The sequence below is a fragment of the Amyelois transitella genome, chromosome 27 (assembly GCF_032362555.1).
Source record: "Amyelois transitella isolate CPQ chromosome 27, ilAmyTran1.1, whole genome shotgun sequence".
NCBI classification, from domain to species: domain Eukaryota; kingdom Metazoa; phylum Arthropoda; class Insecta; order Lepidoptera; family Pyralidae; genus Amyelois; species Amyelois transitella.
Window position 1 is genome coordinate 1,815,203 of NC_083530.1, and position 24,042 is coordinate 1,839,244.

Below are 24,042 nucleotides of genomic sequence, written 5' to 3' on the forward strand. Positions count from 1 at the left end.
TAATGAAACGTCTATTTTTTTTAAAACGTGTGTTCACGAATCATGCAAGAAGAATAATGAATTTTGAAGTAATTTTTATATTTTTTTATGATGATCCGAATTATAGAAGGTAAAAAATTGTTTATTTGATAGCGCACCAAGGATATATCTGATTTTTTGTTTGTTATTTTCTAAAGTTTGACATAAGCTCTTAATTTTTACAAATAAATATTATTGGAACATTTAAATTAAAATGGAAATTCACTGTATATTCATTCATTGTTTTTCATCACTGACTTAATCATTTCTTTTTCCTCACGGGGAAGACAGAGCCAATTGTCACAAGACCCAACCACGTTTAACCGAGGTACATACTAGGTTTCATAATTTATTCGGGCATAACTAAAAAAAAAAGAACATTTTAAGCATAACCATCGTTTCGCATAATTATGGAATATGATTTATATAGGGTCTACTTGACTACTGGATGCTGTTTGTTCAAAACTTGATAGCTTTTCCTTTAAAAAAAATCATTTGACCAAAGTATAAAAATATTTTAGAAAATCTCAAATAATCAAACAATCTTGTAAAAGTATTAAAATTCCATAATGATTTTAAATAAATTCATAGTAAAATTTACATCTTAGCAACAGGTATTATTAGTGTGGCGATTAAATTTTTGTCGATATCGACAATGAATTTTTTTCATTAATTTTAACGTTTTTTCATACCAACGCAAGTTGGTTTAAAATAATTATCTTTGTCTTGTTTTATGGAAAATTAGGGTAAGTTTAATAAAAAATCGCTGAATACTTGAAATGCTCAGTCTAAATATGAAACGAATTGTTTATAAGAGATTAGATTATTTGTAATTTGTCTATATTACTGGCAGTAAGGGCTCATTTTTTTTATAATTTGAGTTTAATTATTCTTTTGCAACATTATATGAATTGAATAACTTTAACAGATATTTGGGCGGGATATTCAAAGGACAGCGCGACTTTCACAGTGAGACTTCAGTTTTGTGATTTCATGTAAAATTATATACCGCTACTCTTATATTATTAATAGAAAATGTTGCGGCCGCCCAACCGCAAAACATCGGACCTACAATTAATACATTTATCGCTTAGTATGCGAAGTTCACACACGAGTATAGAAAAAAAAGCATCACACCAAAGAAAAAAATTGTTAATTACAAAAAACAGGGTGATTATCATAGAAAATAATTATTCAACGTTATTGCTATGTACCTACAAAGTCCTTAATACTTTGATCACAAATACATTACACATCTAATAAATTATTTAACTTTTTATTCAGTGTAATTAATTAGCCTAAGACGAGTCTATAGTGTTTTCAAATCGTAAATATTACAAAGAACATATTTATTTTGACTTTCTAATCCAGCCTTACATTAGAAAGAATGCAACGGGCGACCGCGAAATCGTACGACCAATTTAAATAGACACCTGTAAATTCACAACTTCTATCAAAACAACGTGTATACGTAAATTGATCGACGCGATAACTTACAGTACGATAATTATGTCGATATAATATGAACAGTATATCGCTATACGACGACAGCCATATGTTTTTGTATATTTATATTTGTCATTATAATTGGAAAACAATACTAAAATTATAAACTAACACCTATATTGTATCTTGAGCTCAAACTCACATTTCACTTTGTACATTATTACACGATTAAAATACGTATTGTAATGTGGTAGGTAAGCCATAGCACAAACAAACTTAACAGCCGAAAGCACCGCGCGTTCGGTACAAACAGATTGTCTTTTAAAAAGATTTCATGCAACCAGAACTTTAAAAAAAAGAAATACAGATTATAAATTAAAAAAAAAACAATATAGTTTACAAAACGCGAATCGCGCGGTGCAATTGACCTATCAGTCAACTTACATATCTACATAATGGGAAAAAGAATAGAATTCATGAGTAAAACTATATTACATATTCTGATGCGTAGAACAATGAGAGCGATCATATAATTCAACTAAATTAAGTTAGAACGGCTTAGCCGTTGTCTGTCGATAGTCCTGACTCAATTGGCACATTATACCCAAACGTTCAAATCGATATCGATGCTGTCGATACCGTTACACCACTAGTTCTCTACACAATTATAGATTTAAAAATCGAACAGTCAAATTCCATTTTTAAATTAGTTCGCATTTATTCCAAAAATGGTTTATTCCATTTTTAGAAGATGTGGCTGGCAGCTAAATAATAGTCCGCAAAATAAATTTTGTTGGGGCAACGGATTTTTACATAAATATACAAAAGTTATTACCATAACATATTTTTGATTGCCTTTAAAGCTAATGATGGTATTAAGGAGATAAATGCCTTAAAAAAATATGACAAAGTTCAAGTACTGTCTAACACAAATATGCCTTGTAAAATTTCAACCAATATGAAGTGTTTTTAGTCTTAAAGCATCCTAAGACTTCCACAAATGTCGATCAAGTGGTCCTGTACTGGAAAACATGTGCCTACCAAAACACACCTACAATTAAAAAAAAAAAACCCACCGCCCCATCAATCGAACCAAAATTCAAAATTCAAAAAAAAAGTTGCCAGCCACATAATTCAAATTTCAGAAATCGAACAGCTCGGGAGGCGGTATAGGGTCCATGGGTAGGCAATCGCACGGCGGCGACCTCGCCCGCGGCTGCCTCCTCAGCGTGTGAACGCTGTAAGAGTACGACTGATGAGGCATTCTCGGCCTCAGACGTCTCCCGTCGTCTACTTCCGCGCTGTCCGCCCTGAGAGACAGTGACGAGCGAGGTTGTATCTGAACCGAGGAGTTTGTCGACCTGCTTGGCGATAACGGTGGTCGCAAATAATCGCTCCTGGCCAATGACAACTCTGCTGGAGTGTACGCCGCCAGGAAATGAGCCAACGCGCCTGAAGGAGTTCTCATTCCCCCGTTCGCTACCAAGACCATATCCTCGGCTGACAGTCGCAAGGAATCGCTTCTCGGTGGTGGCGGTGGCGGTATTGGGGGGGTGTCTCTGTCGTCTGAAGACGATAGTGTCAGGTGAGGTGGTCGCGGCGAGTTTTGGTGGGCGGTACGAGGGGTGAGTATGGTGGGCGGCGTGTGCGGCGAGTGCGGGGAGTGGGGCGAGTGCGGCGAGTGGGGGGAGGGCGGGGAGGGGTGTCTGCGGCGGCGGCGGCGGCGGGGGGCGTTCGCGGGCAGTCACAGTTTGAGCTCGTTCGCGATCTTAGACGCAATGTTCTTGAAGCCGATGCTTGTGCCTGGTGATTAGAAAATAAAAAAAATAAAGAACCAATCGAAACACACAAAATCTGGTATACATACATATAATCACATCTGTATCCCATGCTCCTTTTTACACAAAGTAATAATGTTTTATCTCATTATGAAAAAAATAACATTTCACTCATTAATCACGTCTATATTCCTTGCGGGGTAGACAGAGCCAGCAGACTTGTCAAACATGCCACGTTCGGCTGTCAGGCTTAATGATAGAATTGAGATTCAAATAGTGACAGGTTGCTAGCCCATCGCCTAAAAGAATAATCCCAAGTTTGTAAACCTATCCCTTAGTCGCCATTTACGAAATCCATGGGAAAGAGATGGAGTGGTCCTTTTCACATTTATAAATCCCTGTATTCAAATTAAATTCAAAAATTTTATTCATTGTTATGGGATACTTCATATCACTTAATAATTGTCATATCTTTTGGTTTCTTGGTAGTCTTTTGGTTAACGTCAAATAAATTACTTAAAACTAAGTATACTGCCAATTCCAAAACGTCAGTGCAGAAGAAGCGGTAACAAACTGCATTACGGCATTTTCTTCTTTACTTTACAGCTATCCAAACTTAGATTAGAAATGTGGATGAGAGAATACATTGTTCAGATTAATTGATTTATACATACATACATACATACATACATATGATCACGTCCACATCCCTTGCGGGGCAGACAGAGCCAACAGTCTTGAAAAGACCGAATGACCACGCTCAGCTATTTGGCTTAATGATAGAACCGAGATTCAAATAGTGACAGGTTGCTAGCCCATCGCCTAAAAGAGGAATCCTAAGTTTATAAGCCTATCCCTTAGTCGCCTTTTACGACATCCATGGGAAAGAGATGGAGTGGTCCTATTCTTTTTTGTAATAGTGCCGGGAACCACACGGCACATCAACACACGCACACTCACCGGATATCCTCTTGAACCGGACAGCTATTTGGCCATAGAGAGTAACAATTACACATTCACAATATTAACACACACACACACACACACTCACCGGATATCCTCTTGAAGCACACGCCGTTGAGCGACAGTCTGGACAGAGCCTTGAAAAGACTGATAGGCCACGCTCAGCTATTTGGCCATAGAGAATAACAATTACAAATTCACAATATTAACACACACACAAACACACTCACCTGATATCCTCTTGAACCGGACAGCTATTTGGCCATAGAGAGTAACAATTACAACTTCACAATATTAACACACACACACACACACACACACACACACACACACACACACACACACACACACACACACACACACACACACACACACACACACACACACACTCACCGGATATCCTCTTGAACCGGACGCCGTTGAGCGACAGTCTGGGCAGTTTGCACACCTCGATCTCCCACTGCACCAGGGAATCAGCGTTGGGATCGCCGTGAACGCACAGTAGCAGGAATCTCTCGCGTTGCTCGTAATCGCAATTGTTCGCGTCTAGCACCTGTGACAGCATACATATATATATATAATACTAGAGGCCGCCCGCGACTTCATCCGCATGGAAACCCTATCAATCCCGCGGGAACTCTGGGATAAAAAGTAGCCTATGTGTTATTCTGGGTCTTCAGCTACCTACATACCAAATTTCATGGTAATCGGTTCAGTAGTTTTTGCGTGAAAGAGTAACAAACATCCATACAAACTTTCGCCTTTATAATAGTAGTAGGATGTATATAATAAACATAAATAATAATATAAATAAATACGGGACAAATTACACTGATTGAGTTAGCCTCGAAGTAAGTTCGAAACTTGTGTTACGAGATACTAACTCAACGATACTATATTTATACATACACATGGTCACGTCTACATCCCTTGCGGGGTGGACTGAGCCGACAGTGTTGAAAAGACTGTTCGGCCACGTTCAGCTTTTTGGCTTAATGATAGAAATGAGATTCAAATAGTGACAGGTTGCAAGCCCATCGTATAAAAAGAGAATCCCGAGTTTGTAAGTTAGTTAGTCCTTAGTCGCCGTATACGACATCCATGAGAAAGTGATGTATTGGTCCTATTCTCTTTTGTATTGGTGCCGGGGACCACACGGCAGATTACTGCAAAATTTCATGAAAATTCGTTAGTAAATTTTTAAAAACAGTAAACACAAAACATCCAGATATCCTTTACAAAATTTCGCATTTTTTATACTACACATACCGGTTGGCAATCAAACTAGTGTACACCATCTCACCTTCCGTATCTCGGCCATGATCTCATTGGGGTCCCTGGAGGAAGTGGTCTTCATGCTCCACGTGAACCGGAGTACGCGCGGTTTGACCTGCTCCTCATTGCCTTGCCTGTGACACATCACATCGCATGTTAAATCACTATCACTACATAGTATAAAACTAGCGACCCGCCCCGGCTTCGCACGGGTGCAAAATTCGGAAAAAAATATACATTAAAAACCTTCCTCTTGAATCACTCTACTTGTTACGAAAAACCGCACCGCAAAATCCGTTGCGTAATTTTAAAGATTTAAGCGTACAGACAAACAGACTAAAATAGCGACTTTGTTTTATACTATGTAGTGACAAAGTCGCTATTTTAGTCTGTTTGTCTGTATCCTTAAATCTTCAAAATTACGCAACGGATTTTGCGGTGCGGTTTTTTGTAACAGGTAGAGTGATTCAAGAGGAAGGTTTTTATGTATAATAACACAAGAGGCCGCCCGCGACTTCGTCCGCATGGAAACCCTATCAATCCCGCGGGAACTCTGGGATAAAAAGTAGCCTATGTGTTATTCTGGGTCTTCAGCTACCTACATAACAAATTTCATGGTAATCGGTTCAGTAGTTTTTAAAGAGTAACAAACATCCATACAAACTTTCGCCTTTATAATAGTAGTAGGATTTATAATTTTGCACCCGTGCGAAGCCGGGGCGGGTCGCTAGTAATTGTGAAGTGACATCGAAGGGCATTTGTTTTACGAAGGACGGTGAGGGAAAACAGTGTGAGGAGACCTGCACATTCAGGCAACTGAATGTGTGACCTTAATCCAATATGAGTTAGGTTCTCTTGCAAAGGTTTGCGCGGAGGTCAGATCTCAATCTCTAAGACTTACCCAAAGACCAGATTCATCATGGTCGTAAAGGCGCATTCCGGACTCCTCTCCAGAAAGGTGAGGATGTAACGCCAGGAGGAAGATTCCTTTTTTAAAGGGTCTCAAACCCTTAAATAGTTTCACGAGAAATTATATAAAAACTATATTCTACGAGAAGACGCATCGTATAACTAGACTTTTTTTAAATACCAACAGACCATATCCCTTAGTTTATAATCATTTCGTCAAAAAAAAAGTTGCGCTTTAAGTCGTGATAATAATACTTACTTGAGTTTTAATAGAAATGTAACAAGTCTGTACGCACTATTTTATGGGTTGTTGAAAATACCATTAAAAATGATTCACTTTATATGTCTATGAACCATATAGCTTTCAACAAAAAGACACATTACGACAGAGAAAAAAAATAAACCGACGGTTAACAAAAAAAAAAGTGAAGATTCAAGAACATTCAAAACAGATATTAAAAAATCGAAACTGTTTTAGTACTAGATAAAAAAAGGCTTGCAAAAAAACCGGTAAAAACCTTATCGGTTCAAAAGTATTTCAATTTATGAAATACACATAATAACGCAATTATTATATATCTATATTTAATAATTAATTTTTGATTAAGTCTTAAATAATTAATTAATTTTTAAATCATTATTAAAAAAACAAAAAACAAAATGACAAATAGTTTTCACAGATTTTACAAGCCTCGTTAAAAAAAAACAAAAAAAAAAAACGGGATGTAAATTATAATTACCCAAGCAGGGCTTGTGGGCTAGCGCCTACTGCATGCTTCGGGGTGTTTCCGTCGAAAGGCCTAAAAACAGAAAAACATAAACTAACACTATAACAAAACTAGGGCACAGGGTGTGTTCGTCAATACGGTATTTGGGATTTTGCAACAAGCTTTCAATTTTCAGCTTCATCAATTAACTTTCTTTAATACTATTTTCTTTTTGTTCTTGATTTAATTTCAGAGAAATGTTAAAATTTTAAATTACCTGTTTTAATTTCATATAGTAAAGACAAAAGCGATTTTTTTCAAATAACAGCTTATTTATAACCAATAAATTTATATAATAAGAATAAATACAAAAAATGACAATGGTTACAAAATTATTTAAAAAAAAATTAAAAATACAAAAACGAAAAAAACTAATTTCCAATTGTACGCTTGTTATCAAAATCCTCGGATCGAGTGTAGGTCACATGCAAAAATCAAGCCACGATTCAAGCCATAGTATCTACTGGTATTAAAAAACACTAACATGCCTTATTCCTATACTTACATCACACACAAACCTAGGAAACTCATATCAGACGATGCCCGGGGGCTGCTCCCGTAGGATTTTAGGGAATCTAATAGTTGATAATTTCGCTTACCTCGAATGCAGCTTCGCAATTGTTTATTCAATGGGTGTCAAATAATTCTAGATTTCCATTATTTATAATGTATTTTGACTGATTAAATAATTGTTTATTTGTGACCATGTTTTAATACTTCTTAAGGGAAATGTTGCATCTCACAAAAATTTTCCTTTATTTAAAAAGAAAGAAACAAAAATAAGAAGATCACGGTATTTTGATTTCTGAATAGAAAAGGAATTTCAATAAAATTATCATATCTCACAAAACAAATCGTAAAGAGGTCCAAAATGCAGAACACCGTTTATTATAATAAAAAAATAGAAGCAACTTCTCAAAAATTCCTCAAATTTGCAAACAGCAAAAATGTTAAAATCTGTTAATCACAAACACGATTTAATCCATCCAGTTAAATACAATCCATCCAAATTTCCCAATTCTATATAAACGTATTGATTAAATGTCTGCTTTATTATTAAAATAATATTATACTTATATTATTTTTTATAAAAAATATTAAACATTCTTTAAAAAAAACTGTATTTTACAAGCTTCATACAAATATATAAAAAAAATATATGAAATTAATATAATGTACGAGTATTTATGGTTGGATTATATTTCATGAATAAAACACAAAAACGCTCGGAATTTAGTCAAAAATGCTTTAAAGTGATTAAGTGACACGTTTTCTGACACTATTATTTAATATTATTACTGAAGTATAATTAATAATATATAAGCTAAAAACATTATAAAAAAAACCTATGAGAATAAAATAAAACGTATATGTTTCAGAACTTAACGCTTCATATACTAAAATATTTCAAAATTTAAGGTTTTATTTAGAAAAAAAATGTACATTAATTAAAATAACAACAAACAACTAAAACCAAAAAAAAAAGTAAATTGTTTTTTGTTTTTGTGTCAGAAATACGCGTCAACCGTCAGTCACGGCACAAAATTTAAAAAATAAAAACGAAAACCAATATCTCAATTTGTAAACATCACCGCGTCCTACCTCCGTTGTATGTCCAGTGAGGAAAATATACGCGGTTTCTGACGACCAGCGGACTCGCCCAGCACGGACAGACTGAAGGCAATACTCACCGTTACATCTCGCTCACACATACTTACGTCTCGCTTATTCATATATTCACATTTAAATTCTAATGTTTAAAAGCAAAATTATATTATATGATAAAACACAATTTTAATTTTAAAAATTGAAACAGTGTCAGTTAAAAAAAAATGTTTTAACTTATTATTATTCTATATTCTTAAAGTAAATTTATCAAAATATAATTTTGTGAATATAAGCAATTTTTTCCTACATCAATTAACAGCTAAATGGAGCTAAGACTTTATAATTAAGTATTTAATAAAACACGTTCAATTTAAAATAAAAAAATATATTAGAGTGTGCAACGTGCCGTTTTCATTTGTTTCTTCATAAAAAAATTGTCTGACCGGAACGACGATTATATTCTTATTTTTCGATTCACATTTTTATGCTTTTAATAAAAAAAAATCAGGGGGAGGTGAAATTAAATAAAAGACTAATGTATGTTACTGAAATCTGATTATTTGGAAAAGCTCGACGCATACATTTAAATTTTTCTTGTATCCAAGACAGTACACAGTTCAAGTCGCATCATCACACTCATTTGTAACTGTACGTATATAATGCAGCAACTTTTATCACTACACAACTTATTTTTGAAAAGAATTCACATTGACATATGAAGAAATATTTAAAAAAAACATGATTTTAATTATTAAGCTTTACTTACTATTCAGAGACTGAAATTGTTTTTAAAACATATCATCGTACAGTTACAAACAATAATGATTATGGAATACAGTAAAATTAAATGCACCTGAAGGCAATGCCCGCTGATTTGAAACCAAAATGTATGATAATCATAATATATACTATTTTCAGAATGTTTGAAATACATCAAGGTAAAGAGCCAAATACAGATTTGGAAGCGCTTTAGTGATTAAATTTAAGACAAGAGAAAAATTATTATTTATTTCATTTCCGGACAAATTAAAACCGACATGATTCTTTTTAGCCAGAACAAAGCCAAACTTAAAATATTTTTTTTCTAAATAGAACATAGTTTAATAATATCCATTAAATAAAGGAAAAAAAATGGTATGTCATGTCATCAATGGTATATCTCAACCAGAAAATAAGCTCTTCCTGATGTATTTCAAACATAAATAAAATGTAAAAAAAAATATTCTAATCAATGACAAGCGAATACAATAATGTCAAATAAAACTCACAATTATCTGGACGAAGTACAAATCTCTGACAATAGTATTATAATAAAGATTACAAAATTCTATTTAAATATCTAACTATAACTAATTTAGAAAGTATTGCATTCCTATATTCTTAAGGTGTATCAGTATAATGCTAAAATAATAAAAAAAATGCTCGATGAAAAATGCACTATTTGTGTGCGTTGTATATATACAATTTCTAATAAATATACATGTATAATATACAGAGATATATATGATATCTATAAAACATAATGTGGATTTTAAGTAGACAGGTTCCAAAATTACAAATGTTTCTTTTACATTAAATCTTATGTGTAACAAATGTTTATAATTTTGATATATTTAAATTTAATAAATTTCTATTTATAATATAGAAACAGATTAAACAAAGATTATAAGAAATATAAAAATATGAACATCAAGGTTACTACCGGTGTGAAGAAAATACAATATTTAATTTAAAAATATATTTGAATGCAGCCATTTGCTGTGCAACATTCAAATGTCCATCGATATCTGTATTAAACGGGGTTATAAGTTACGTAGACATAAACATAATACGGGAGCACCTATTCTTCGAAATTTGTTCAATATAATAATCTATCTACAAATTAAATATTGCATATATTTTTTTAATGTATAATTAAATAAATGAAAAGGACGAAATACTGGATTCTATAGAAAATACACACGTGCCATCAATAAATCAGCACAAAGGTTTACCGTTATGAAGACCCTTCCTGCACGCCCACTTTTTCATAAAGCGTACATTGACTTTTATAACCAACAATTTCTCTAAATCAAATATCATAAAAAAACGTTGTATGAAAACACGTAAGAGGTAAAGATGCAATGGCGTTCTCAACTTTTGTGCTATCTCTGTCTCGCCACGTTATCTAGACAGAGACCGTACGAGGAATGAATGAATTACATCCCTGAATGGTCAAAACGTTATTAATTAAATTTTTTATAGTTTCCTTTCCTGAAATCTTTACCTTAAATCTCAAGTTCTTCACAAATCTAGGTCATTGACGCAAATGTGCAATGCAGCTTAGTCGTTTTATATAATGAGTTAAAAATATATTATTTTATGCAGTAATTAAAGCAAGTGGAAAGATGTGACATAATGAGTTCCCAAGATCTAAGGGTTGGGGTAGTTCACCACTTGTAGCTTTAAAAATAAATGAAGCTTAAAATATAACTTAACAGACATATTGTTTCAATTTATATATGGCATTGTATTTTATATAAGAAAATAACTTGATTTACAAAAAAAAAAACGTCTTTTTACGGAAAACCGAACTACTTTTTTACCGCACTTGCAAACTTTAATCCGTGACCGTGATTTGACAAACTCAAATTAAAGGTATACAGATTTTCAACGATTTCATACAATATTAGTTTATATACTGCATAAACGTTTAGTAATCTGAAAAATTGATTACAGAAAATGAAACTATATGTAATTTCGATTAAAAATTTAAATGTGATTTATATGAACACAAAATATTATCATGTTTCCCTTTGTAAACATTATATAATTTACTAGAATGAATATTTTAATACACTGATATACGTATGTAAAGAGCACACACACAACCACACGCACACATATGTACAATTCTCTCAAAGATATAATTCTTATGTATAAGAAAATGTGGAGAACCCTTACATGTATAATATAAAAACGTATATTTAAACAACTCTGTCGTTGAAACGCATTCTGTTGTATACTTTTAGGGCCATTTATTAAACTCCTATCGTTACACCTACTATTGAACCCGTGAAAATCGAAAATACATTTAACAAAACTATCAAAATTAGAACAGCTGCATAGTCAAAAAAGATAACAAAAGAAATTTAAATGATAAATGTTTTAAATTGGGCATGATAATTTTCATTAGTGCTTTCATTAGTTACAGTAATTAATTTATAATATTAATTTTAAAAAAAATATGTTGTATTTATTACTACATTTATTCAAGAAAAAGTTTTAATCTCAACATTGCTTTTTTACGTTTAAATATTTTCGACCATCACGAGTTCATGTTTCCAACTCTATTCATGTTGCAAAAAAAAAATCGACTTTTGAATTACTCACTGACCCCATACATTCGCTTCGTATTTCTTCTGGTTGTTTGAATAAAACGAATGTGATTGCTACATTAATGTGGAGATCATTACACGCTTTAAACGCAATAATATGCAACAACAGGCCTCCATACAACTATGTATAATATATTATAACATAAAATACACGAATGGCTGACTGATAAAGACGAACAGCCAAAACCCACGAGTTTAAACAGCTGAAATTTGGCATGTAGATTTCTTGACAAGTGCAAAGGATTACATTAATCAGAAGATATCTTTATAACGAGACGAAATAGGAATGAAATATACTAAAGCAGGTGAATGTTTAATCAACTTCAAAAACTGCTTGTTATATATAATCGAATAAACTAATAATTTCAATAATCAAAGTTTAATGTTAATGACCTTGTTTTAAATATATATTTTTGCCAGATTTGAGCTCTGAATAACCACATTACTTTTGCACGAAAGGTCGGCACAATCAAATCACATTCGCATGGAGGTCGTCGGGAATCCACTGCGGATTGTATATATCCCCTTAACAATACAGCTGCCTAAAGATTTCTTATGGTAACATCTACTGAGTATTTGTACCAAGCTATTAGGATGGGCTGTGTCTTAAACACTAACAATCACTTATACTATATACTGACATATCTCACTCACACCTTATCAATATATTATTTTGCATATCTGCGGACCATAGAATTTATCTAGGAAATTATTTTTAACAACAAGATGGCATTTGGAAAATACGCCTTCGGTTTAGAAATAGATTTGCTTTGAATGGTCCACGTCAAACATGCAACAACAGGCAATATGTCACTGAAATTTTCTAAGTATAATGTGTATAACAATACAAATATACAAAATATGATTTTCAGTCGTCGATTTTTTTAATCATCAAGAGTCCGATCGCGAATGTAAAAAAAAACATTAAAGAATTTTGTGCATTTTTGTGAACCTAAAAAATTTTACTTTTCAAAAATAATACAGGTATTAAACGCGCACGTAACGTACCTTTATTTATCTCGCTCGGTGACCACGGATCATTGTAACATGATACGAAACGTCGGAGATAAAATAAATGTACGTCACGTGCGCTTTTAATACAAGTATTATTTAAAAATGGTATAATGCAATGTGAAAATTTAAAATCAGTTAAAAAAAAATGTATAAACGAAACCCTGGAATGTAGAAAATTCGTTCGCAATAAACAAGTCGAATCTCTTAAGAGCTAGGATGAAATGCGTTAAGCGACGGGACTAGGTTCTCCTCTATGCGTTACAAATTGAAATAAATTTTATATTGGTTTTGTACTAAGCGTACTATTTAAATTATTCTTTATTATAAAACTAGCTATATTGTTTTTCTTTATTTTAAATATTGCACGTCATATAAATTTGATGTCGTCAAACGACTTTAGTCTTTTTAAGTATATATATTTTTTTTTCAATACTGTCAGATAATTTGTATAAAATTTATTTCAACAATATAACACACAAACAGATTTTTGCGTCGCTTTATTACTTTTATTTCAATACACTTTCCGAAATAATATAATGTCATAATGAGGATGGACTTCCTTCTATATTTTTAAACCAATTATATGTTGTCAACACTTATAATTAAATTTATATTCTAATAAAAAAAGAACATATCGACTGTGCAATTTGATGCACATCAATATAGGTACTTGAAACGTGCATACATTTTCTGTTCATTCGTTTGTACTAAAACACGTGTGTATTCTATGTATTGTTAGATTACATACACGTGTATTTTGTATTTCTTTTTAATTTACATAATTATTATAATTTGCCACAAATTTGCCACTTTTAAAAAAAAATTCAATTAGATCACTATTCTTCCAATTGACAAAAAAAATCTCACAACCGAATACTACAATAACAGTTATTAAAATTGCATTATTCAAGTTTACAATTCCAAATGAAATTCAAATTATTTTTTTTTTCATTACTTTAGCGCACAACTTATGGACAGATAAATATAGCACGTCGTTCCGTTACGCTAAGACAGTGCCGTTGAACAGGGCGATCCTCGGACGACGCGGCTCACGGGTTCTGATTCAACCTGCGTACAACGGAACGGGTGAGCGAGACGACCGCATTGTGGCCGAACCGCCGCCCTCTTCTCGCTTCGGCACTTCACTTCAATCACTTTGTTTACGTTATGGGTTGCCATATTTCTTTTTTTTAAGAGGAAGGGAATAATTTTATTATATAAACAGTGATATGTATGTAATAAAATAAAACTTGGGGTAAAAATCGAAGGGATTGCACAAAATAGGAGAAAGGAAAATTAAATAAAAATAAAAGGATGTAAAATATAACTTTTATATGGCAACCCTAGACTTCTCGCGCCGAAACAGACACAGATGCACAATACTATAACACTTAACTCCCACTGATTGATAAGGTGCTTTGCGTTTTTTAAAAAAAACGTCACGTTGCAACTCGTTTACAAGTTTTTAAAGGGTTGTGGATCGACTAAATAGCAAAAACAAAATCGTTTCATAAAATTTGAATGTAAAATCGCGACCGTCGTCATTAGTAGAAGCGCACGGTTATAGTAGGGGAAAGATTGTAAAAAAAAAGTTAAAAATCGTAACACGGGGGATGCACGAGAGATGTTGAATTTTGGAGTAAAATAAAAAAAATATATATTAAAAAACAACTCTCTCGCTGCCGACGCTAAAACCTATACTTACGCCTTAATCCCTGCACGTCACTAATCGTTATTTTAAAAAAAAAAAGCTCTACGGACAACACTCAAAGCGAACAGGCACTAAGGCCACAGCAGAACAATTTGTTTAGCAAAATTATAAAATAAAATAGCATCTCATACTTTATAAAAAGGTAGGGGATAACAACATGCTCAATTCTACTTAACTACGAGACGGTCGTACGTTTAAGGTTTTAAAACACGCATATATCAGGTTTATAGGAAGAATCGATAAAAATTTCTTTAGTCAATCGCGATTAGAATTTTAATAAAAAAAAAGTATTTAAGATATCGTCAAGTGCGTTCGTCTATTGAAGAGGAGTTTTGGGAGGTTTTAGCATCGTGCATCCCCTGTATTGACGCGAGAAAGTGATAAAAAAAAAAACAAAAACAAAATGGAGCGCAGAAGTCGTTTGAGGGAGACAATTTAGCCATCATTCGACAGTGAAGTAATCCACACAGAGAGTAAACGAGACAGCGATAGGGTTAATCCAAGTGACAAGTTAGAGACAGTGTATTGCGAATGGTGTTGAAGTATTATTTACAAAAAAAAAAATTGAAATGCCCCTTCAAACAGATGGGAGCTATTTTGAAAAAGTCACCTCAAAATAAATTATCATTATTATTCAAAACATATACCGATTCTTGTCATTTAATTTTTATTCTGAAGTGACTAATCCAATTTCTTTATGAATCGAAATTAAGAAAAAAAACTATTTAATAAAAAAAAAATACGAGTCTAATTCCACAACCCTTTTGGTCAAAAATGTAATTAAACTGATAAATCAACGCTCCAATCGGCCGCCATTGGACGTATAATGAGTCTAAGTCTAATAATGACAGTGACAGATGAAACAGAGAGGTGCATGGCAAGCCGTGACAACTAACATGGCGTTTGGCGGTGGAATCTTATCGTTCTTAGCTATCATGATTATTACAAGAAAAAAAGGCATTTTGTAATAAAATATTTTTGTAAATGCAAAAATTAACACGAGAAATGTTAATTGAGATTAAAAATTTCATTTTTGTTTCTAATAATTTCATTACGAAAAGCCTTTTTTAATTATTCAATTTTTTTTCTAAAAATAGCTTAAAAAGCGTCGCAGCTCATGATGTAATTGTTAAAAACATAAATTACTTTACTAATTTATGAAATTATATATATTAAAAAAAATGTTAAGACATATATTTGAAAATAAGAACGTTAAAACAAATAAATATCTTCAAAAATAAAAAAGGAAAGTAATATTTTATTAATGATTGTAATTTTCTAAAAGTAAATTTGGTGAAATACGCATCGTATTATGAAATGTGTACTCTTAAAAAATGTATTCCTTAGAGAATTAAGGACAACATAAGAATATATATATTTTTTAATTTTATTTAATTAAAATGTATTTTAACGCATGGAACTCTTTCCCCGTTTGTTTTTTGCGTATACACATCCTGTGGGACTTATCCCACAGGATCGTGAGGGGTCGTAACCGAGATATGTTTCTACTGTGTCTTTTAGAAATAATTAAAAAAAAGGCATAAAACAGTTTTCTCATCTTTTACAGTAACAATTATACGATGAATATTTCACACAGAAACAAGAATTTAAGGATTGTACTACAACCAGTCGATATAACGAAAGATTTACATCAAAAGGAAATGACCGTTTTTATAATATTTTTTCTTTACTTACTTAATTACTTTGAATATTTCTGGAGAAATATTCAAAGCAAAACAATTATTATTTATATTTAAGGCAGCATTATATATATATATATTATTAATTTTCAATGATTTGTGTAGTACCGCCCCATTTACTTCGGTCACGTTGCGTAAGAGAAGCCCGTTTTGACAGCTGTCAAATTAGCTATTCTTTACTATAATTTTCTTAATTAGATTCGGCACTGTTTTTGTCTTGTGAATACTTGAAATATTTTGTTGAAGTATTATCATTTGTAATGACTGTTATGTGCCAAAATAGGTAACAATTTATTTTTTTGTGAGAACACTCATGTTTTACAATTTAATTCTTCAAATATAGTTTCTATACCGATTTTGAACCTCAAGATTATTCGATTGCGAAAGAATTGTAAATTGTCAATATCAACAAAACGAGCTTCTCGTACCTAGACGACTTTATACTTGTTGGACATGAATAAAATGATGATACGAGCGACGATGCGATCATTATATTATAAATAAATAACTCACCGTTTGGAGAACCTGGACGAAAGCTTGGAGAAAAATGAGGGTCTCGCCTGGTGGGGGGAGCCACCGTCGCCATACGCTCCGCCAGAGGAGCCGCGTGATCGCGTTTGACCTATGAAGGGTTAACAATTTGCGATTAAGATGACCGAATGAAAAAAACGTGATGAAAATAGTGGCACAGGTTAGAATACTATAACGTATACATGTAAAAAATAAAAATGAGTAATGTGCATAATTCGGGAAATACATTTTTTTTTATGATTATATTCAATAGTTTGATTAATAATATACCTAGTGAGGGAAAACATTGTTAAGAAACTCTGGCAACTGAATGTGTAACCATGATCCAAATTGGTTGGAGGAGTGGGTTCGTGTGAAAACTTAACCAATCCAGGATCGTGGTCAACAGGCAAGAGAGAGAGCGACCACCAGATGAGAAATCAAAAAAATTACATCTCTTACATTTTGTTTTAAGCAAGATCAAATCGCCTGTCCATTGAAATGAGTGTTACATACATATACACACACACAAAAAAAATCACGCCTTTTTCTCAGAGGGGCAGATAGAGACCACATCTTTCCACTTGCCACGATCCCTGCATACTTCACTCGCTTCATCTAAATACCTTACTCTGTCCAAGCAAGCTCGGCTTCAAGTATGAATCTAGTCTAATCTGACATTATACCAGGTATTAATAGTTTTTCTTTTCTAAAATGTTATAGTGCCGTGTGGTTCCCGGCACCAATACAAAAAAAGAATAGGACCACTCCATCTCTTTCCCATGGATGTCGTAAAGGCGACTAAGGGAAAGACTAAAAAACTTGGGTTTCTTCTTTTAGGCGATGGGCTAGCAACCTGTCACTATTTGAATCTCAATTCTATCATGAAGCCAAACAGCTGAACGTGGCTTATCAGTCTTTTCAAGACTGTTGGCTCTGTCTTTGCCGCAAGGGATATAGTCCTGCAACAATCGAGAACCTACCTGAATGGAAGGTGGACCTGGAGGGTACGTTCCTGGGGAACACCATGGGGTTGGGGAAGTCCCTCCGGGCGGCCCCCGTGGCGCCGGTGGCGCCGCCGCCGCCTATTGTCGAGTTAAGACTGAAAATTTAAACATACAGTTACATTACTTTTGACACTTACTTGCTTAGGTATTCATATAGGCATCATTCTAGGTAGGCTGTGAAAGCTCGTCTCTTGTACTATATTCTATTCTGTCTGTTGTACATTTCTCTTTCGATACGATGAAGAGTTTTAACTGATTTACTTTTGATATTTTTGTCGGGAATTCTATCGTTAAAGTCCCCCGGGCCCGAAACCATTCTGTGGAGGGTGGAACCCACAGAGATGAGAGAGAGAGAAAGAGAGACGAGAGAGAGAGACAAAAGCTTACTTTAGCTTTTGAATGATTCCAGCCTCACATCAAGCACCTGAATTTAAATTGACTGTTTCAGGACATTTAAATTAAGGTATTTTTGAGCGTTCAAAGTAATATAAACAATTTTTTGCCACGCTTTGAGAGCTGCTTAAAGGCGGCGTCGGTTTTGTTTGGGAATATCTAAACAAAGTGTTTTAATTATTTTAATGCAAAATGGTATTAAGACCCCGATGAGACCCGGGGGGGTGCAAATAAGCAGAACTAAGTAGTAAATTTTCTCGTCACAAGTCTTGGTTTATTCAAACCCGCTAATAATCTATAAAATGACATTTCTTACAGAAATAGTTTACATTTAAAAAACATATCTGAGGTAAAAACAGTGTTGTTCATAATTTTTTATTTTGATAAAACTAAATATTATACGTGTAAATACATAAATTTTAGTGAAAATATCTACATAGTTACATTTTACACTACCTACTACCACTACGGGAATAAAATCTTCTATTTATAAAACAAAAACTACTAATAAGAACTACTTCTATAATTCACTAATTAAATTTAAATAAATACAAAATAATATACCTATTGCAAAGCGTTTGTAAATGGCAAAGCGAAAAATCAAAACCAGTGTGGAAAAATTGGCGTCACTTAAAAAAAATATTTCTTATACTATATTATATTTAATTTAATTCTTAAAAGGTAAAAAAAAAAACACATTTTTTGTAAATCCAATAGAAACCAAAAAAATAATTTCAAAATTAAAACAAAGCATTAGTACCAACTAGGTGATGTGAAGCTACAACAGATATTTCAGAATCTCAGCCGGTAAATATTACCAATGTAACCGATAACAGTGAAAAAACCGGCAAAATACCGATATTCCCTGTAATAAATTGAAATATCAATATTCTGTTCAATTTACCGGTTAAAATAGCGTTATTTATTTTTAAACTAACTAAACACAAGCTCGTATAAATCAGCATTCAGCGTGCATTAGGCAGCCCATACCGCTAAATACCGGCCACAAGCTATAAATCACGCCGTGTCCAATCATTGACGCTACAAAACTTTTGATTTTCGATTCTGTCTGGCTGCCAAAACAGGGTCAGTAGATTCTCTGATACACTTTTTATTAATTCGCGCGCACTCTCGCAAACTACTATTGAAAGTGCAACAAAAAAATCTCTTTGATTTTAATTTTCACCAAAGGTACTTACTCTTTAATTTGTGTTATTATGAGTAACGCCATATTACTTTAGCTAAAAAACTCGATTCTCCGTTTTAATTACAACCTTGTGTTGCACTATTTCTTTACACACTTATTTTACACATTACACTTTACTATTATCGTTTAGTTTGTCTGTTAGTATAACCAAAGTGTAACTCCCTTGTAGTTTTCCATAAACTCTCAAATTACATAAGATTCGACATCAATTTCGAACTAGCTAACTAGCAATTTCGCTACTTTCGTAACCGAAATTCGAAACCGGTATTTTTTTTTTATTCAACCGCATTATGTACATTTAATATGACATTATTTAAATTTTCATTTAATTTAAACATTTCTGTATTTTTGCATGCCATGATTGGTTAAACGCGCGAAATGTATATGTTTTGAACACCTATAATTGTAACACCTATATTGCAAATAAATTATTTGTATTTGCAAAAACAGAATCGAAAACCAACATTTGCAATGCGCAATCGCGACGGGTACCTCGCACGGGGCTGCGCCAGGTCCCTCGCGGAAGCGTTGTGCGGCGCCGAGTCAGCGCCCAGCGGGGGGGCGCCGCTGGCGGACGAGATCGACGCGCTTTTCACGTGAGTTTTACCGGCTGCGCTTGCGCCGTTGGCCGCCCCGTTCTTTGCGTCCGGCGTTCCGGCCGAACTGCCCGTCAACATGCTGTTAGTATCGTTGTGCTTACTGTTCCAATGACAGTACAGCAGTGGAGATATGTTTTTACGTAACAATCCGGGCGTACGTTTGTGAAAGAGATCTTATAATAATGTGATGTATATTTACATAGTTAACTTTTTCCAAGAGACTTGGAAAAGAAGATGTAGTCGTGTGTTTGTTTTTTAATGAGGCAGTTCGCTTATGAGGCGAGTGAAGTCAAAAGTCAAGTATCATTATGGACAAAAGTCATTAATTGTACATAAATTAAGAAATAACAGATGCATTTATTTTAAAATGCCACAATTTAGGGATCACGAATATCTTCTTATAAAAGGTACATGTGACCAAAAGGTAAATGACAATAAACTTTGAGGTAAATATACATCTTCTATAAGATATCTTGTGGTAAAGTCCAAATCATTTTCAAATATACCTGCTGCCTTTGAGTTTGAGTTAAATCCAAAACCTTTATACATGTAACCCATTCATGCGATACATAGTTTAGGAAAATTTGTTAATGATATAAGAAACATACAGATAATTAGTAACTATGTTTTAAAATCATACTGTCATCAATTTGAATTAACAAAATATACTAAAACTAATTAAATGTTTGGTCTAATGTTTAACTATTTGTAATTTTTAATATGAAACAATTAATATTTTGATACGGGGCAATCATGAGAACGATTTCCAATCTTTGTTTTTTATTTTTTATCATAAAGCTTTAAAACTAGCATCATTAATATAATATGCAACATGTTTGTTCGCAAGCTAATAGCATTAGCTTAAACCACACCTAACAATAGCATAAATAAATAAATGAAAAAATGTTAAACTTAAAAACTAACTTGTAATGCATATTAAGATAGTAGATAATATATTCGTTTTTCTTCTGTTCTATAGCTTTTGGGACATAAATTGTTGGACGATACATTTTTCGTCATCTAACTATGGAACGATATAACTTTTCATTAACACCATATTCTTCTTCTCTCATGTCTTATTATTGCCTTATAACCATGCTTTATTCCAAATAAAACTTCCATTTATTTAAAATTTTAAATATATCGCTAACACTTTTCCACTAAAGGTAGTAACTGTACTAAAACTGTTACTCATTTTGGAACATTCACCCATAATGCAGAGGATGAGTAAATGATTAAATAAATACCTTTTACTGTACATAAATTATTTTTAATGACATCAGCTAACATTTACTTCCGAAATACTTAAACTTTTATTTGTCAAACTATCTATGTATATTATATAGTCTATCGATATTTTAGTTACAGTTAGTTCATATTAATTTTTACATACATACATATAATCACGTCTTTATTGCGGGGTAGACAGAGCAAACAGTCTTGAAAAGCCTGATAGGCCATATTCAGCTTTTTAGTTTGATAATAGAATTAAAATTCAAATAGCGACATGTTGCTAGCCCATCGCCTAAAAGGAGAATCCCAAATTTATAATCCTATCCCTTAGTCGTTTTTTCACGACATTCACGGGAAAGATAAGGAGTGCTTTCCCATCACATTTATACGAATTCTCAACACCTGTAAATTTTTTAACACAAACAACATTTTTTTATCAAAACCAATTCTCCAACATCATCATTCTCCTCAACAACTCTATCCATCTCACAAACACACACCCACACACAAACACACCTTTGTACTATAATAACTGTATTGAATACTACTGTACATAATTTTGTGTACATAAATAAATAAAAATACCTGTCAACAACACCTTTGTACTATAATAACTGTATTGAATGCTCCTGTATATAATTTTGTGTACATAAATAAATAAATAAATAAAAATACCTGTCAACAATACCTTTGTACTATAATAACTGTATTGAATGCTCCTGTATATAATTTTGTGTACATAAATAAATAAATAAAAATACCTGTCAACAACACCTTTGTACTATAATAACTGTATTGAATGCTCCTGTATATAATTTTGTGTACATAAATAAATAAAAATACCTGTCAACAACACCTTTGTACTATAATAACTGTATTGAATGCTCTTGTATATAATTTTGTGTACATAAAAAAAAAAAAATACCTGTTGGCGTCATGCGGCGGCGACATTTTGGCGGCGTTGGCGGCGGGCTGCGCGTCCGCCGGCGGCCGGCGCGCGCCGCCCGCCAGCGTGCGCGAGCGCGGCTCCAGCTTGGGCTGCGCGCTCGTCGGACGAGTGGAACTTTGTACCTTCAAACGTGGATTGATGACGACGGTGATGACGCGAGAATAAATTAACAAATAAATAGATAAATATATACGGGACAAATTTATTTATTTATTTATTTAATTGGTGGTGTTTACACACTACATTCAATGACAGGGACACACTTACATATTGTTCTTGTGATAACACCAATTACAGGTATACACATCGTCCACCATAGATCAGTAACATTTATGTAGGTATTAAATTACACAGATTGAGTTAGCCTCGTAGTACTAACTCGTACTTACGTACTCGGTAGTTACTTTTTATCTTTTTTTTTCATAAAGTGTATAAATTTTACATTATAAATGCAATCTTTTTTTGGGAATCGATACATGGCCAACGATTCGGATCGATTTAAATTTCTTTTTTGGAAAGAATCGCCATCCCTACCTTGAACCTGTATTGTTGTTTAGGTATATTTGAAACTAAATACAACAAAAAGTAAACATTCTTAAGACAAAAAAATGACAAACAGGTTACAAATTAAGCCGTACCTGCATTTGGGCAATCCGAGCAGTGTTCTCCTTTATGGATGCCGAGTCAATTGTATTCTGAAATAAATACGTTAATTACATCGATATTTTCTTTTCTTTTTGATTAATTGCAAAAAACGGTAATCTTTAAAAATCTTAACTAGTGCAATAATAAAAAAATCGGTATAAATGCCACATTCATGAAAGAAAAAGAATAGGACCACTCCATCTCTCTCCCATGAGTGTCGTAAAAGGTGACTAAGGGACAGGCATGTAACTTAGGATTCTTTTTTTAGGCAACGGGCTAGCAACCTGTCACTATATGAATCTCAATTCTGTCATTGAGAACAGCTGAACGTGGCATATCAGTGTTTCCAAGACTGTTGGCTCTGTCTACCCCGTAAGGGATATAGACGTTATTATAAGTGCGTGTGTGTGCCTTAAGTATTTTCAAACAAAGTATTTTCAAACAAACAAAGTATTTTCAAACAAACAAAGTATTTTCAAACAAACAAAGTATTTTCAAACAAACTAAATTTTCAAACAAACAAAGTATTTTTAAACAAACAAAATATTTTCAAACAAAGTATTTTCAAACAAACAAAGTATTTTCAAACAAACAAAGTACTTTCAAACAAACAAGGTATTTTCAAACAAACCCGTATACGCACCTGTCTTTTAAAATTAGACGTCGTCGTGGTGGCCGTCGACGTCGTGTTGTTTGCGGCCGTTGTGGTCGTGCCAACTGTAATTTGTAACACACAACGCCTGAAGTATATATATATATATATAATTAGTATTAAAATAAAATGTTTTTCATATGTTACTAGAATTTTCCATGAAGGTGGCTTGTTGTTTTTTTTTTGTATATAAATTGTTTAAAACATATTTCCATACTAAATATAATAAAAAATGTGCTTTTTTATTTTATTTGTTTTTGTAGTATATAAATACAAGAACC

At 33.1% G+C, this 24,042-nt stretch overlaps 1 protein-coding gene across 18 annotated transcripts in view; it reads right to left on the bottom strand.

Annotated features, from left to right (window-relative positions):
• Positions 1–2,957: 2,957 nt before the first annotated feature.
• LOC106142136 (serine/threonine-protein kinase MARK2) overlaps positions 2,958–24,042 on the bottom strand; it is a 175,087-nt gene continuing 154,002 nt past the window's right edge. For 14 of the 18 annotated variants that reach the window (XM_060951954.1, XM_060951960.1, XM_060951955.1 and 11 more), the window contains 11 exons: positions 23,753–23,826; positions 23,103–23,159; positions 22,441–22,586; positions 20,176–20,346; positions 18,060–18,178; positions 17,080–17,188; positions 8,759–8,830; positions 7,130–7,189; positions 5,509–5,614; positions 4,599–4,758; positions 2,958–3,267 (listed from right to left, as the gene is read on the bottom strand). In XM_060951954.1, coding sequence (XP_060807937.1) covers positions 3,209–3,267; positions 4,599–4,758; positions 5,509–5,614; positions 7,130–7,189; positions 8,759–8,830; positions 17,080–17,188; positions 18,060–18,178; positions 20,176–20,346; positions 22,441–22,586; positions 23,103–23,159; positions 23,753–23,826 — 1,133 coding nt within the window. In that variant the 3' untranslated portion in view covers positions 2,958–3,208. Of the gene's footprint in view, positions 3,268–4,598; positions 4,759–5,508; positions 5,615–7,129; positions 7,190–8,758; positions 8,831–12,026; positions 14,224–17,079; positions 17,189–18,059; positions 18,179–20,175; positions 20,347–22,440; positions 22,587–23,102; positions 23,160–23,752; positions 23,827–24,042 lie in introns of those variants that run through there. The other 4 variants (XM_013343775.2, XM_013343766.2, XM_060951961.1 and 1 more) reach the window with 3 other exon arrangements.